The 17,118-nt window shown below is 40.8% G+C and overlaps 1 protein-coding gene across 4 annotated transcripts in view; it reads left to right on the plus strand.

Moving 5' to 3' along the window:
- The window catches only part of LOC123970881 (cadherin-2-like), a 127,155-nt gene extending 116,653 nt beyond the window's left edge, over positions 1–10,502 (plus strand). For all 4 annotated transcript variants that reach the window (XM_046049254.1, XM_046049257.1, XM_046049258.1 and 1 more), the window contains 2 exons: positions 3,542–3,703; positions 7,095–10,502. In XM_046049254.1, the coding sequence (XP_045905210.1) occupies positions 3,542–3,703; positions 7,095–7,301 (369 nt within the window). In that variant the 3' untranslated portion in view covers positions 7,302–10,502. The remainder of the gene's footprint in view (positions 1–3,541; positions 3,704–7,094) is intronic.
- Positions 10,503–17,118: the final 6,616 nt, after the last annotated feature.

Genomic DNA, 17,118 nt, shown 5'->3' on the forward strand with positions numbered 1-17,118 from the left:
CACCACTTCAAATAACAATACACATAAAATGAACCCTTAAGCTTTGGATAAATTGCAGTCAGTCCCCATGCTAAGCATGACAAATACACGCACACAAACATACAGTACACATACACTTATTACCTCAATTCATAGCAATTGTTCCCTCGCTTCTACACCTCACCTTTAATTAATACTTCTTTACCTCAGATGCTTGTTAAAGGTAACATAATGCAGTGGCGTGGACAGTTTGGTTGTCCTGGAGCAGAGTATGGCTGGTGATATTTTGATTGGTGGAGAGGAAAATAATGCTGCATTTTAGAGCACAAGAGCAGGCAGAGGCTGTGCATGTGTTGTTGTTGATAGCAGTGATCTTGCAGGATCTTGTCATATCACACTGTGAGATGATTCTGATAATATTTTGGTGTCAGACAGCATGGGAAAATACATGAAAGCAGAGACATGTCTTCAGCTTGCATCACCCATGTGCACTGCTCAGGCACTGTGCAGCAAACTTTGCTACTGTTTTTTTTTCTAAACTTTATTAAAAAGCATAACATATTTACATGCCACTGTTATGTATGTGTATATATCTATGGGGACTTATCAGTGCCAATAATCAGTGTATTATCATGTAGTATCCCAGTTTGTTGGATTGTAGAGGTGGGTTATAGCAGCAGCCACAATGTGAGAATGTAATATATCTAATGTTAGCTAGGTTGTTGCTTAGCAAACTGTGGCTACAGTTGCTGCTATGAAGTTAACGTGAAGCAAAAATGCAAAGTGGATAAGACAGTCCCAGAGCAGCACACCAGCTCCAGACAGTGATAGTCACGACTGTCCTGCTGCTATAGTTAACATCACAACAACAACATGTCTTGGTGAACTAGAAAGCTGAATGTCTGTGGGTGAGTCATTTAACGTTACCTGACTGGAATTGTTTTTTCCACGTGTTTCCCATTTAGTGAGCCAGGGCTGTGTACAAACACCAGATTTTTTTCAGCGTGCCTATTCCCAAAAGACTCAACACACACTCACTTACACACAAACTATGGAGTCCTGTGAGCTACTAGGTTTCTAACCTATCAAAAATCAATAATTGTAGGCGCCCAATAATTTTGTTGTGTTTAGCTTTTCAAATAGTAAATGTTACCAGACAGTTATGTCTGTGCAGGGTTTTCAAATTATTTTGCATGTACAAGTGTCTGACCATGAACAATGAACTATAAAATAGTTCAATGAAATTAATTGTAATTAATGACTTCCTGGAAGGACATAGGCTACCATTAAAAAGTTCAAAACTTTCCAAACAAGGCATTTCATAGAGAAGTTGAAGGGTACCTTCGGCATCGAACATGGATTTCTCAAAGTGTCGGTATTTGACGTCTTGAGATGAGACCTGAGATGCCATCAGTCTAGCTGGTCCTTGTATAGAAATACTGTACATGAAGAAGCACACAGCATTTCCTTTCTTCCTGCCAGGTCATTGCAGGGCTCTCAGCCACTCTTCAGTGAAAAGTATTCTGCTGGCCGGCCATTATTGTGAACAAAGCCCAAGGTCAGTCCTCAGTGTGCTGTTATTGTCCTGAAACGGCAGCTTTGGGCAATTTCCCTGGAGACCAGAGAGCACTAAATGGTTGCTGTGGTGACTCAGACAATGCCATTCAACATGAACAGATCAGAGGCCTTGACACATACTTCCCCTTTGCCCGCTGACTCTGCTGATGTTGTGTAAGAGAAGGTGAAAGAGGGACTGTGCTTCTCGAAGTGGATGCTAATTACATTAGCATTAGAGTCTGGTTCATTCCTCCCTGAGGACGGATGATGTTGGAGAAACGGTAGACGTTGCATCAGATGAGCTTGTGGTGCTCGTTTGAAATTCTCACTACATCAACTGTTAAGTACAGCTGGAACATCGAGGTAGTGCTAGGTCAATTTACTATAAGTGTATGTATGTTCTTCTCCTTCCTGATGAAGATAGCTACTTATTGAATGAGTCAAGTTCATTATGCTAGAGGCATGCAGTGCACTCAGCATTTATTATGCATTTATAGGTAAGTTTGTTAGGGCTTGGTAATAAAGTTCAAGCCAAGAACTCATTTTTGTGTGAATTTACAGCAGCCCATATATTCTGCCGAGGTCACATGATGTCTGTTTTTAAGGAGGGTTAGGTAGTAAGTAAGTGAGTCTATTACAGCCTGCACATCATTGCATTATAAATCAAATCAGTCTTGGTATTATGCATTTCAAACAACGTACAGCTGGGATTTCACCATACTATGTTGCAGCAACAGGTCACCGTCTTCTCATTTATGTGATGCTTTACTTGATTTCTGTGCACTAGAGCCTGACTGATTTTGGAACTTTAAGACTGATACCAAATTTGATATTTGAGTATTTTTAAATTTGACATTCCAATATATTGGCCGATATTCTTTTTATTTCTTTTTTACAGAAACACAAAACATAAACAGAGATTATCCCTAAAATGTGTTATGTGTAGTTATGAAACCTCACTAAGATAACATGACATAATGCAGTTTAAAAAGAGACTTTTTATTGTTAGAAATAGTACTTTTCACAGTTAAATGAATGAGCAGGGTCATCCATACTTTACTTTCAAGATTGTCACAATGCTGTGGTGGTTCAGGGAAAGGGTTAAGGTTTAAAGATGATTAAAGAGACGGCAGAAAGTAGAGCAAAAAACCTATAAGCATATAAGCATATCAGGTTCTCTTTCGTTCTACATTGTCTACGTTGACAATGTCCAATTAGGAGTTTTCCAGCAGACACAGGGAGAATGGGGAAGTGGTTTATATCACCCAATAAAAGTTATAGAATTTTGTAAAGGAAAAATCACATTAAGTCACAATATAGTCATAGATTACAACAACCTGTTGTGATGTGCGTTCCCCCAATAAGGCAACTTTAGGACTGCAAATGAAAATGTGTTTTTCAGCTATGCTAGTAGCCTGGCACTAGGTAATGTGTGTCTGTTGTTTGGTCAGTCACTCGGTCCACCACTTTGTTCCAGACTGAAATATCTTGACAATTATGAGACAGATCCCTTGAAATGTTGGTTCGGATAATAAATCCAACTGGGTTTGGTGATCATCATGTCAACATGTGTCCAGTACTTTGGTTCATGAGCAAATACCTCAAAAAACAATGCCATTCCCATCAGCCTCCTTGTGTTTAGTGCTAATTAGCTAAAGCTAAAATGAAAAATTAAGATGGTGAACATCGTAAATATGTCCTACACATCAGCATGCTCACCAGGCCTAAGTGCCTAAATAAAGCCTTGTGGAGCTGTAGACTCTTAATCACGACAATTGATGCTTTTCAGTCCAGCTGCACTGGAAACCAGACTTCCTCCTGACTATTCTCTGAGTTCTGGGGCCTCATTTCATACTTAAGGGTCTGAGGATGGAGGGCTTGCTGTACGGATTTTAAAGCCTCTTGAGGCAGATTTGTGATTCGTGATATGGGGCTATATAAAAATAATTAACTTGACTTACTGTAATACTAACTTGTGAATGTGTGGTTATGTGTGTGTGTTTAGGACTACGATCTGAGTCAGCTGCAGCAGCCTGATGCCCTGGAGCCAGAGTGTGTCAAGGTGGGGATCAGACGCCTCGATGAGAGGCCCCTCCATCATGACCACCAGTACCCTGTCCGCTCTGCAGCCCCCCACCCAGGAGACATAGGAGACTTCATCCACGAGGTACAACACACAGGCTCTGTTTGCGTTGGACAAATACATCTGGGATCCTCCAATCATGCGATGCCTTTTACCATTTAAAACATCTTTGTGTAAAGTGTGACCACGGCACAGGACAGTGTCCCGTCCTTACTAACTGACACCCAATCTGTTTGCCCAGATTAAATTCTGGTGTCAGGCACATGCACTTCTCAGCACACAGGAAGTGATGAATCACAACTTGAGTGAAATACAAACTGTCTGTTCGACAGCAGAAAGCAAACACTGTCCAGAAAAAGCTGGATTTGTCAATGTTAGACCTTTTACTTCTCTCATCCCTTTTCTATCCTTTTGTATGAAGCATCAAAGGCCGGCCGAGGTGTGTGCAGTTTACCTCATCACCTTACAGGATTTAGGGATATTGAAGTTCAAACTGTCTTTTCAAATAGAGCTGCTTAGTATTGGCCTCAGTTGTATGAGTGATATGTGATGATGTGTGGTTGGAAGGGACACTTGTTTAAGAAACAGACTGTAGCGAGAGAGAGAGAGAGAGAGAGAGAGAGAGAGAGAGAGAGAGAGAGAGAGAGAGAGAGAGAGAGAGAGTACAGTGTCTGTGTGATCAGGATTAGCTGGCCTCACACTGGCCACAGCCTGACCACCTAACTGTAAATCTACTGAGTTTAGATCTAACTGACAGTTCGGGGTTTGGGGAGCACTGTCACTTTGTTCCATTTTCTTATACTATATACACGTAGTATTTCCTATTTTTGTTGGAGCACATAGCATAGCATACAGGACATTAGTACCGTATGCTATTTTGTACCAAAGAATTGATGTGAAAACTTAAAGCTGCTTTTATGTTTTTTTTGCCAAACATATCAGCCACAGTAGCATGTTCACCAGCTACTCGTTGTCTTTATCTGTGTGCTGTTTGGTGCTGGACAAATACAGGTAGCGGAAAGTGGGTTCATCAGAGATTTAAAAAAAGAAAACAGCGACCTGCTGCTGCTGGAAATGAGTTTGATGAATGACTGAACCAAAACAACTAGCTTAAAGATGCTACAGCGCTCCGTAAGGAGGAGGGGAACTGCAGAGTTGGGGTTAATGTGGGTACACCTTTCACATCTCACATACATAGAAATATCCTTAGAAAAAGCAAACACAGTCTCTGACTTCTACCCAACTGTTTAGTTCAGATTAGAACCAAGAAAGGAATGGGGGTATTCGGTTAAGGCTGTGGCGGTGGGGACTGCAGGGCATGCCGAAAAAAACGCAGCGATCTGCGGTAAAAAAAAGTTGAAACAGAATCAACTTCTTAAGAAAACGCAATGTGACATCAGGCTGCAGTGGCCAATGTGGAGATCAGACCGGTCAAACTGCTCCACAGTCAACCTGAAATATCACTGGAAACGACCGCTATGCAGGCGACTTCATAGACCAAATGGTGAATCTCTCCCAGCTGTGTCCTCGCTTGGTTTATTTTGTGTACCCAACTTCAATGTCTGTGTCTCAGAGAGAGAGTGAGAGAGAGAGAGAGAGAGCGCGAGAGCAGTGGTGGTCGAGCAAGCTAGAGAGTGAATGAAGAAATGGAGCAGTGTAGTGTTGATGGAGTGAATTGCAGAGATCTATAGAGGTCTCTCCTCAGAGGGATTCCTGGTGTTACACTCAATTTTACACATGAAAGATGACAGAAGTAGTAATGTGAGAAAATGAGACAAGAGAAGTTCAAAGACTGCCCACTTCCACGCCTCCACACACCTGGCCACTTACTGCGTAATGCGAGGAGTTTGTCGGATTCTCTGTTTAGGAAAGTTCATGACCAAAACTGACTACACTGTCTGGACTACATTGTAATGTTTAAAAGTCTAGTACTGCTTCCATATTCTTTGTGTGTGCGAGATGAGTGTGTGTGCGTCTTTTGGCCGGGCTGCATAAAGACATCTGCCGTGCGGAGCTATGAATAATGAGCAGGAGCTGTCAGACATGGCAAGCTGATCGAGACAGCTTAATCTGGCAGACATGACAAGCTGATGCTTCTCGTCCTGCCTCTCCTCTCTCTCTCTCTGCGTTAATTCTCTCCTCCCATTGACTTTCAGAGTGACAGGAGTGTCTCGAGTCAGACGGCAGACGTGGCCCACAAAACATTTCCACAGATGATCAGATTTGCAGCTTTCATTTCTACCATTCAGCGGCAGTTGGAAGCAAAAAATACTGTTAGTTTGGGAACATTTTTTAGATGTTAATTTCAGATGGTACTTTTATTCTACACTTCAAATAAACTGTGTATGTGTCTAAAGCATGTGTGTGTGCAGGAGGGGGGTGGTGGTTTTTAAGTTCAGGCTACGCTGGGTAATCTGCTGAATCTCCTCCTGGAGATCGAGGCAGCATCTGTCCAGCCTGACCCAAATCCTCATCTCGTCTACGCTGCTCCATAATCCCTCCTTCTCCCCCAGCACGCCCTACTGTCCATCTCAATACACACACAAAAAACACAGCCTTTCTATTTAACACTCCCTCCCCCTTGCTGTCATCCCACTCTTGTGCCTGTTCTGTAGGGGCCAAAATGGGACTCTGCTCCTTTTAGATGGTCTGAATGGGTCAGTAAGGGTCATCAGACATGGTTTCAGGGGTTTGACATGGGTGTTACGCTACTCTGCTTTGGTGTGAAATCATGAACACCGGTTTCTATAATACCCTATATAGTTACTATAGAAATATTATAGGATTACTGTAATCCTGCACTAGATATCGTCAGAGTCTTGTAGCTCTCTCAACCATAAATTCTGCTTTTCTTAGTCTCAGAGGCACTCTGTGGGCTGTTGCCCCGTCATGTGGAAAATCATGGCAGGCTCCATTTTTAAGGAAAGTTGACAGCTCTGCGTAGAAAATACAACATTCTCTGGTTTAGAGGTGATGTATGGATCCAAAGATTAAACCTATCTGGTATGAGTCTGGTCTGAATGTGCATTGTCTCTATATCACATCAATCCCAGGTTTTGTGTGTGAGGGTTTTATCAGTAATATTACTCCCCTGCCTCAGCCACCACTGATAAAGTGCCAAGTAACAAATGGAATCCCCAGCTGATCCGCTGGTGATGTGTAGTCACCGGCAGTAACCAACAGCAGACTATGGTACTGGGCACCTGTAGTTAATCTATCATAATGTATGCATGTGATACAGGATCTGAAGGGCATGGTTAAAATAATAAAAAAGATCCATATTTGGCCAGTCTTTTCATTTGCTTACCTTCCTGTCTCCTCTATTTTTATTTCCAGTCAAACCCGATTGATAATAGACCACCAGTCCTTATTCCATAAATACAGCAGACTAGTTGTTTTCACCATGGAGCTAGACAAGGATGCCCTCTCATGTCACTATTATTAATCTTCCTGTCTCTTCCATTTTTCTTTCCAGGGCCTGAAGGCAGCAGACAACGACCCCACCGCCCCCCCCTATGACTCCCTGCTGGTGTTTGACTATGAGGGCAGCGGCTCCACTGCTGGCTCCCTCAGCTCCCTGCACTCCTCCTCAAGCTGCGGAGACCAGGACTACGACTACCTTGGCGACTGGGGGCCACGCTTCCGCAAGCTGGCCGACCTGTATGGCGGAGGGGATGATTAGCACCCAAAACCCCCACCAACAACAACCACCCTCCCAACCCCATGCTTGCTCCAAGGCTCAGGTGGTGGGTGGGGTTAAAGAAAGAGGATATGGGGTAAACATGGGGTATGGATCGGCACTTCTGTATTACTACGGGACAGCTTGTAAAGAGACTTGCTGCCCCTTGACGACGGTTGATGACACTAGGGACCATTCTGACTCCTAGCCTAGCAAGGCCTGGCAACAGCTAGCATTCAGGCTAATGGACATTATCATCTGAGCGTTAGCCCCTGTGCTAACAAATGTGAGCAGCCAGAACAGTGCGCTCAGTGGGGATGTCTCGTTGATGGTTAAGAGCTACGACAGCCATGCTACAGACGCTCATTTACACTTGAATCTCACAGTACAGGAGCACTGGGGTCAAACGTGCCTTTTTGTACATTCTTTTGATTGTGTTCAGTCTCGATTCTGTACGTTGCTTTAAAGCTCCCGGTGTTTTGCAACGGCAACTGGAGGAGCACTTCGCCATGATAATGAGTGCTTGTGAAAGTATGTGTGTGTGTGTGGGTTTCACCTCATTACCTGTATGTGTGTGTGATTGTGTGTGTGAGTCATTTCCACAGAGACACTGGATGGACACTCTAAAGGGCAAAGACTACTAAGAGATGCCTTGGATGATCCTACCAGCAAAAAACATGGCTTTACTGTACAGCTCTGGGTGTTAAGGTTTTCTTTTTTCCATCGAATTCAGTCCAAAAATTATAATTACTCTCCCAACGGTCTCCAAGTTTTGTCTGTTACACACAGTCCTTTACTGATGCCTGAAGTGGTATTATCCCTCACCAGAATCACAGCTGAGGCAATGGACCACCTCTCTCTGTGATACATTTGTCTCGTGGTCTCCGTGGCTTTTTGAAGTGCATGTCTGTGTGCATAAACCGCAGGCTGATTTCACTGCATTGCTCTGGTATTAATGTGACTGCCCGTGTTAACAAAGCCAGCTGAGATCAGAACGTTTTCATTTCCTCTCTGCTCCCCCACACTGTTTTTTCTCTGCAAACTCTGATCATTCCACATCACATCACGTCAAAGCTTTGATTGAATAGCTATAAAGAATGCCTGCCTCCCCTGGCTTTCAACATTCTTAGATAGTTGAGGACATTTAGTGCCACAATGAACTTAAATTATTTGATGCGGGAGATTTTTTACAAGCAGAAATTGTTATTTGTAGTGCAGTTTAAATATTGTGGTTATGTCCTTGCTGCCCTTTAAGAAATTGGAACTTAAAGTGGGATTTAGTTTGGCTTACATGCGGGATGACAAAATACTGCCACAAACTGGTGAAAAACACGATAATAAAATATAATTTCCATGTACGTGTTGGTGCAGATGGAGGAAAACAGAAAGCAAAAACAACAAAAAAGAATAAAGGCCACAAGCAAAAAAAAAAGTTAATCTAAAAACATTTGGAGCACGTTTGGTTGCAGAGCAACAGTAAGATCTATGCAATGACAAATAAATACAGATTCCCATCATGAAGAGGATAAAATAAGTAGTGAAATTTGTAATGACTACGACTGAGAGAGCGAGGTTGAGCAGACATGTTTGTATTTACAAATGAAAATGTATGTTTGATGAACTGCTTGTGAATGGAATATAAAGTGACTGACAGGTGGCTAAGTCAGCTGCTTAAAATGACCAGTGCCGCACCTTTGGCCTGCATTGTCTGGATCTGCAGCAGAACGGTACAAGGGTGAAAGACCAGAATGTGAAACAGCCAGAAAAGCCATTAACCAAACTGCTCGCTCTACTTCTGCAAATACATATTTCTCTATAGGATTTCAGGAATTAAGTTGAATAAGTTAAGGAGATAAGTGGGTAAGTGTTGGACCAGTTTGGTCGAGAGCCAGTTATTTTGAAAACTTCTGGCCAGATTTTCATGACATTTTACATGCATATTCATGGTCCGTTGTGATAGACAAAATAGAAATTTAAAGGTACAGAAAACATAGAATCACATTTTTTGTATATTATACATTATACTAACATGGCAGACCGTGGGAGGTAATGGGAATCTCACAGCCATAAATGGTTTGAGCTAAAGGAGAAGGACTGGAACTGAACATCAACAATAAAACCACATGGGAAGTTTGTTGGAACTGTGATACACCTGAGTAGCAGACCGACTAAAGCTTCAGCTACACCAAAAAACATGAATACTTCTCATGAATGACAAAACAAGGTCTGCATTTGTTGGTTTGTATTTATGGGAGCATTGTGTAGCATTCCATGTCTGCTCAAGGCTACAGCTATAACAGTGAAATATGCGTAGCTAACAAATGCTCTATCAATTACCATACTGGCCTATTATAAGGTGAAATCGTATTATTAATGTAAATCCCTTGCGTGTAGCTTGTTTAAATAAGTGTTCGTGTGCAGTTCATTTGTCATTCTTTTCAGCAGTCACATGGTCAAACACTCTGCTGCTGTGAATATGGAAATGTCTTGGTTTTCAAATATAATACGGGGTGTTATTTCATATTTCATATCCAGAAAAAATATTGTATTATAATTTGGGTCAATACCATAATTAGTGTAATTGTTATAAACTCACCAATTTTGTACCTTTAAAAATGAACGGCCAAACAGCCGTGCCATGTTGACTTCAGGACCAGTGTTACATTGGGTTTCATGGCTGTATGACCTGCATTTCTTCCTGTCCCAGCCTCTGACAGTGTTGTGGTGGGTTATTTATTAGTAGGAGGCAGATGTTGGTCAAACCCAGAGCTGTACAAAAGAGCTTCATATTTTTGCCAGTTTGGTCTTCCAAAGCAAGTGAGAAGACATGTACAGTAATGCTAGACTTTAGATAGATACCTTCTGGTTTTGTTTTGCTTTTATCACAATGTAACTTATGCAGCTGATTGCTACATGTAATAAAGGGAGACATCAGTCCTTGTTTTGTAGCAAAGATACTTCTCGATACTCTGCTGTGGTGGATTAAATACAAAAAAAGGCAATGTTTCTTCTGTCTGCTGATGATTTGCCTTAGTGTTCTCTGGTACTCTCCAACTGGCTACTCACTGTAAACTGAAATATGTACAGATTGTATTTTTTTCTCTTGTTGTTCTTTTGGCTGTGGTCTATGAAAATGACATGCTAATATCCTGAATCCTTGTATATGTGTAATTTGGATTACAAATTAAAACGTTTTTGCATGTTTTTATCTTTTCATTATGGAAACTTTTTCAGATCTTTTGCAAAAAAGTTCACTACACTAGAACTAAGTAGGCTCAGTAGTAGCGGAAATTTTAAAGCAATTTTTTAAGCCGGCTTGGGGGCAGTCGATGAAGCAGTAAACACATCATTGACATTTCCACATTCTAAAGCATGCTACCTAATTTACACATCCAGCAAACTCTTGTAGCTCAGATTTTGGTCGTCACCACCACCTGAGGGAAATAAGTGACTATTTAGCTGCTAAGTGCTGCTACTGGAAACCGGATGATGAGTGTGATTAGACTGAACCAAAACAGTAAAGTTAAAGGTTCAATGTGTAAAATTTAGGATGATCTATTGACAGAAATGCAGTAGAGACAAGATGTATCACTCAGGGTGAAAAGAGGAGCTGCAGCAATGTGCAGTATGACAAAAAATACGGTGTTTTTGAAAATGAAACCATGTAAACCTGTTCTGGTACAACCCCTAAATAAGATTTTGAACCTGAAAATGAGCATAATACCACCTCTTTAATAGAGACTTAGAGGAGGTCATATTGTACATATATGACCCAGGAACATTGAATCTACCTGTGGATCACTTTTCTCCAGTTCATGTTGGTCTGTATAAGATACCTCTCTCCATTTTTAGCCAGATGGAAATTAATCTGATGTAAAGGCGGGGCAGATACCTGCAGTCAACTAAGCAACTTTGATAAGCTTATTGAAGCATTATAGTTTGCAATGTCTACATGACATATTCCAACTATCATGATTTTAGTTGACATGATGGTGGCTGCTCAAATTATAATCAGCTGGCTGAATAAGCTTTTTTGTTTTCTTTGACTACTATCACCTGAAGAATATATCAAGGATTAAAGGACTTATGTCTCAGCAGGATCTGGAAAAACTTATCCATGCATTTATCTTCAGTCAACTCGACTACTGTAACGGTGTCCTTACAGGGCTCCCTAAGAAATCCATCAGACAGCTGCAGCTGATTCAGAACGCTGCTGCTCGAGTCTTCACTAAGACCAAAAAGGTGGATCACATCACTCCAGTTCTGAGGTCTTTACATTGGCTTCCTGTATGTCAAAGAATTGATTTCAAAATCCTGCTGTTAGTTTATAAAGCACTAAATGGTTTAGGGCCAAAATACATTTCCGATCTTCTGCTTCGTTATGAACCATCCAGACCTCTCAGGTCGTCTGGGGCAGGTCTGCTTTCTGTCCCCAGAGTCAAAACTAAACAAGGAGAAGCAGCGTTCAGTTATTATGCTCCGTATATCTGGAACAAACTCCCAGATAACTGCAGGTCTGCTGAAACTGTCAGTTCTTTTAAATTAAGACTGAAGACTTTTCTTTTCACCATTGCTTTTAATGAAATATTTAAGATTTTTCTTTTTACCACTGCCTTTAACTAGTAGATTGATATTTTACACTGCACTGTAACTTTTACTGTCCTGTTTTCTTTTTCTTTGTTTTTAGCTTTTTACCATTGTTTTTAATTAAATATTTAGACGGTGAGAAATGAGTAGGTAATTGGGTGAAAAGATATTGAGAGTGAGATTGAACAGAGTGAAGGAAGTGGTGTTAAATCTCGCGCCTGAGTGATTTGCAGGAACCTCTGTCCACCTGTAAACGCGCAGGTGAGTCCAGATTATAACTGGATCAAAGCCGAAGGACAATATAGGGTCACCAATTAACCTAGCCTGCATGTCTTTGGATGGTGGGAGGAAGCTGTAGCACCCGGAGAGATGTTGTTGAAATGCGCTATACAAATACACTTGCCTTGCCTTGCATTGAGGTGGATGGTCATCAGCCGTCGTCACACTGATGATAAAGGTGCAGTCAGCACAAAATCAACACAAAAGCTCAGTGTTCTCCACTGAGTCATGGTTTGTGCTGGCCTCATGCTGCTGGCAGTGGCAGTCAGCCTTCTCAGTACTTCAGACACAGTGGAGGGAAGAAAGGAAAATCTAAAATGTTCGACTTTTTCTGTGATAACTTCATTGTTCCTTGTGTTTCAGGTTGTTATTGCTACAACATCTGTGTGTTGAAACAAATATGGTTACCTTCCATTTAAGGTTAGAAAAGATCATCATCAAGGTTAAACAACAGAAATGTAAATGTGGACCCTATAGTATGAAACACTTATCCTCAATTTATACCTCCATCTCAATATGGTTACTGCATTAATCTTCATGATTACCCTGCTCCTTTCAGGTAGGTTTTTTCCCACAGTCCAATTAAAGTAACCATAAACCCTGATGTCCACTAGATACGGCTGCTTCACATTCTGGCCACATCACAGCTGCATCTTAAAGCAGCAAAAACAAAGAAAAGTGAAGAAAACACCAAAAGGTCAGTCTATTGAGGAACAGACTGCATCCCTAAAATGCACCTAGCTGACACTTGAATCATGACAGAGACACAACGAAGCCAGGGTGCAATCACAAGAGCCCATTTCAAAGACAAAGCATTTATTTGCCTGAGGTTCGTATCCTTTGTTCTCAGTTTCACATCCATTATGGCCTGTCATTTTTAAAGGAGCATACAGGCATTCCTTCTCAAAGTTAAAGTTATTATATATATATAGTCATTTAGCTGACACTTTTATCCAAAGTGACTTATATTTGCGATATATGAGGTCGGAGCAGCTGGTGGTTGAATCGGTAGGACTTGAAACCAGGTCTCCCACACCAAAGACACGTGTCTTCTTGATTGCGCCATCAACACTGCATTAATATATATGTGCTGAAAGGGTCATTGTTAACTGGTAAATATTTCACAAATACTAGATCAAAGAATAAGCCACCTCAGGATATGAATAAAGTGAGACAAACAATTTATTTTACGTTAAGGGGCCATGTATAGTTTTCAGCTGCCTCTAGCGGTGAGGTTTCAGATTGCAACCACTACCTTTCCAAGTGTGTGCTCATGCATGTGCTCAAACTAATGAGGGAGCCAAAACAAAGACCGACACAGCTTCATACAACATGCTGGAAACTCCCACTGCAACGTTACAGATATATTTTTATGACGTTGAACTAATCCATGCTCGTTGCATGACGTTACATTAACTGCAATTAGTTGACAGCTTTTCAATAACTATTTGTGTATCTTTTACTGGAAACTCAGCAATGTGAGCAGAGCTAAATGTATAGGATAACAAAAAAGGTTAGTGAGCTATATATAGACTTCAATAATGAGAGCAAGTTGTGGGAAGTATTTATTTTTGTAAGACAGCGTAGCTTTCATGTAAAATCCACAAGCTGATAAGACTTAATGGCTAATGTTAGCTAGCATTAGCATCCTATACTGTATAAACTTCCATTTGATAAGTCTTTACTGGTAAGTTGAGTGTTACAGACTCGGCCTCTGCCAGTCTCTTCGGGGTAGCCAGAAGCTCGGCCTGTCCCAGCCAGCCGCACTCACACAGTCACCATCTTCCCTGTATAATGTTTGATTTCACAAGGACCATTACTTTTGGTCTCTGTGAGGCTAGACGGTCTTATGTGGGTAGGAGGTCTCAACCTGGCCTTCAGGCCCTTCATGGCCCACATCATTCAGAGGACCCAGCCTTGGAAACAGTTTACATTGCCTGTAGATGTAACTGTGTCTGTATGTGTTAGCACTGTGATAGACTAGCTAGACCTATCTAGGGTTTATAATGTGTCTCACCCAATGCATGCTGGGATAGGCTGCAGACAGGCAGAAAATTGATGAATTCTCTTGAGGCTTGTCAGTTGGCCAACTTTTATTTCAATTCAATTTTGAATCACATACTGTATATATAACTATGAAAGCATTGGAATGAGGGATGATTATGAAGGGGTAATTCCACGTGCTGTGATTACACAACAGATCCCAGCATTGTTTGTCCCAGTCTAGTCCTAAGTTTAAGGCAAAGTAAGTAAGTAAATGTGATCAATTCATCAAGATCTACTACCAAATTGAAGTTAGTGTTTCAAAGTAAGTGATGCTTTCTTTGTTTCTAATAGTGGTAAACAATAATAATGTTGATATAATAATAAAGTTATTACCTGTGTGCTAAGTTACAGATAGCCCAGCTTATACTATTTTGTATGTGCAGCATGAGGTCAGTCCTGGTGAGAACCATCTCTGTGTTTTAATAGAGAGTGTCGAAAAGCTGAACGCAGACGGCAAAAAACAAATATCCAGGTTCACTATGACATCTATAAAAACAGACTTCACATTTTTAACTTAGAACTGAGAAAATCGAGGCGGTCCTTCATCTCTGACATCAATCGCCAAAATCAGTTATTATGCATGTGCCTGGTTTTCTACTGTTGACAGCCTGTCAACAGTAGAAAACCAGGCACATGCACTAACACTCCTGTGTTTACTGGAGCTCCAGAACTTCTATCCACCAGGGTCCGCAATGAATTCACCTCCTTCTTCACAGACAATATAAACTTGCTTTGCCTTTCAATGCATCAAAACCATTTGTGAGACATTTGAACCAAAACCACACAGATTTGTCAAATAGTTCCTTTAGTATTATTCAGCTGAGGAAAATGCAAAAAGATCATGACTGGATGATGTGAACTTCATGAGTAAAGTTTATATTTATATTTGTGTCATTATTAAAGTATCAGCACACCATTTATATCTTTGATTCATTGTGAAGGGGACAGGTAGTAGAAGATTTTACTTCTCCCTCCCCTTTTCTGTCTTGTAATGTTATCAAAAATATAATGCCCATGTCATTTTCAATTAGAGCTAAATAACAGCCCTTTTTCTTCATAATTGTCATTCAAGTCCAACGTCATTTTATGGAAGTATGGTTACATGTATTAAAATTGAATTAAAACTACTGTAGTCCTTTCGGAGTGAGGACATTCTGATACACGCAGCGCCACTAATGTGAAGATAGTTATCACCATTAGATGACTGCTGAGAACAATAGATGTTTGATACAAATGACAGTGAAGAAGGAAATCCAGTCTTCAGTCATTAGGGGTGTAATAACTGCTTTCCCACTTCATTACCTCTACTGTGGGAGAGCTGCGAAGGTGTCATTTTATGTCCAAATCTACTGTTGTAATAGAGTTTTATATAACAGTTTTACATTCCTATGTAAATGCATTAGGCTGTGGGGAATATTACTCCATCCATTACACTACACTGTACTGCTGGGGATACAGATAGCAGCTTGCTTTCCGTTGTCCAGCTCACAGGGACTCTATCTGAAAGTGTAGCTTGTGTATTTGGGTGCATCTGGACAAACTGTACGTGCTTTCTAGAGCTGTAGCTGGTTTAGATCTGCAGTGTTGCAGCATTGCAGGGTGTTGTGCTTTCAGCTATACACAAGCACACACATAAACATAGCACACCAGATAAACACTTCACCTGAAGCTCTCATCTCTTTTATTATACATAATATTAACTTCATATTTGACCAAATATACTTTATCTTATACTATACTTTCGTGTTGTCATTCTATTTCTATATATTGTAATACTATTGCTGGTATGTGTGGATGGACACATCTAGCTGAACAGAGTTAATTCACTCATTCAAGTTAAGTGATGGAAAAAAAAGTCTTTGTCACATTTTGACATGTCAGGTGTAAATTATAAAATGAATGATGGCTGAAATCAGTTTCAGGGTCCTGGCTTTGTTCATACTGGCTCACTGTCACACTGGCTGGCATAGCTTACTGGGACACTTAATGTTAATTAAGGTTATTACCAACACTTGTGCTTTTATTACTATGACAAGTCAAACTGTCTGCAGGGAAGGAGGACTATGGAACAGCACCAGTAGTGACAGAGCCTGAGCTGGAGGAGAAAAGAGTGAACAAATGGTATATTTTCTGTTCTTGTATAGCCCCTTTCTAATCTTCCGACCACTCAAAGCGCTTTACACTACATATCACATTTACCCATTCACACACAGTGATACACGGATGGCAGAGGCTGCCATGCAAGGTGCCAACTGCTCATCAGAAACAGAAACTAATCTGTGACAAAGTGGATTTGCTCACCACTTGTCCCATACAGGTCATTATCTATAGTACACCTTCTAGTTTATACAAGTGTTTATTTTTTGTAATTTACCATAGCTTGTGTAAAAGTGCACCACTTACTATCCTGAGTTGTTTGTGTTTGCATTATGTTACAGTTTACAGTAAAGCATATGATAAGTTAAAGTAAACACAGTCATAAATTAGTTTCAGTTCCATTTTATTAGGTTGCAAGTTTAAACATGGTTTAATAGTTTTCCTGTGTTAATACTTACAATTGTTTGTTCCTTTGTTCAGTTCCACCATGCAGGACAATTGTTTGGGGAGGGGTCGGCCTAAGCGTTTCCTGTTTTATAGGAATAGGGGGGTCATGGATGACATCACTGGGCCAACCTAAGTAGAGGGTTTTCTTTCTTTATAGGAATGTTTCTTTTGGTTGTTTTTGGTTATTATAAATACATGTGTAAATATCCCTGATCTGTTTTCTAGTCAGTGGGAGTGGAGTGAACTGGTAAATAAGTTCCAAATGTTAAGAGACATCAAGAGATCAACCTGCATCAGGACTTTTTTGGGAACTTTTACTAACGTAAACGTAGAGTGCCGGCGCGAAAAATGGAGTCAGAGGACA

The sequence above is a fragment of the Micropterus dolomieu genome, linkage group LG05, assembly GCF_021292245.1.
Source record: "Micropterus dolomieu isolate WLL.071019.BEF.003 ecotype Adirondacks linkage group LG05, ASM2129224v1, whole genome shotgun sequence".
Lineage (NCBI taxonomy): Eukaryota > Metazoa > Chordata > Actinopteri > Centrarchiformes > Centrarchidae > Micropterus > Micropterus dolomieu.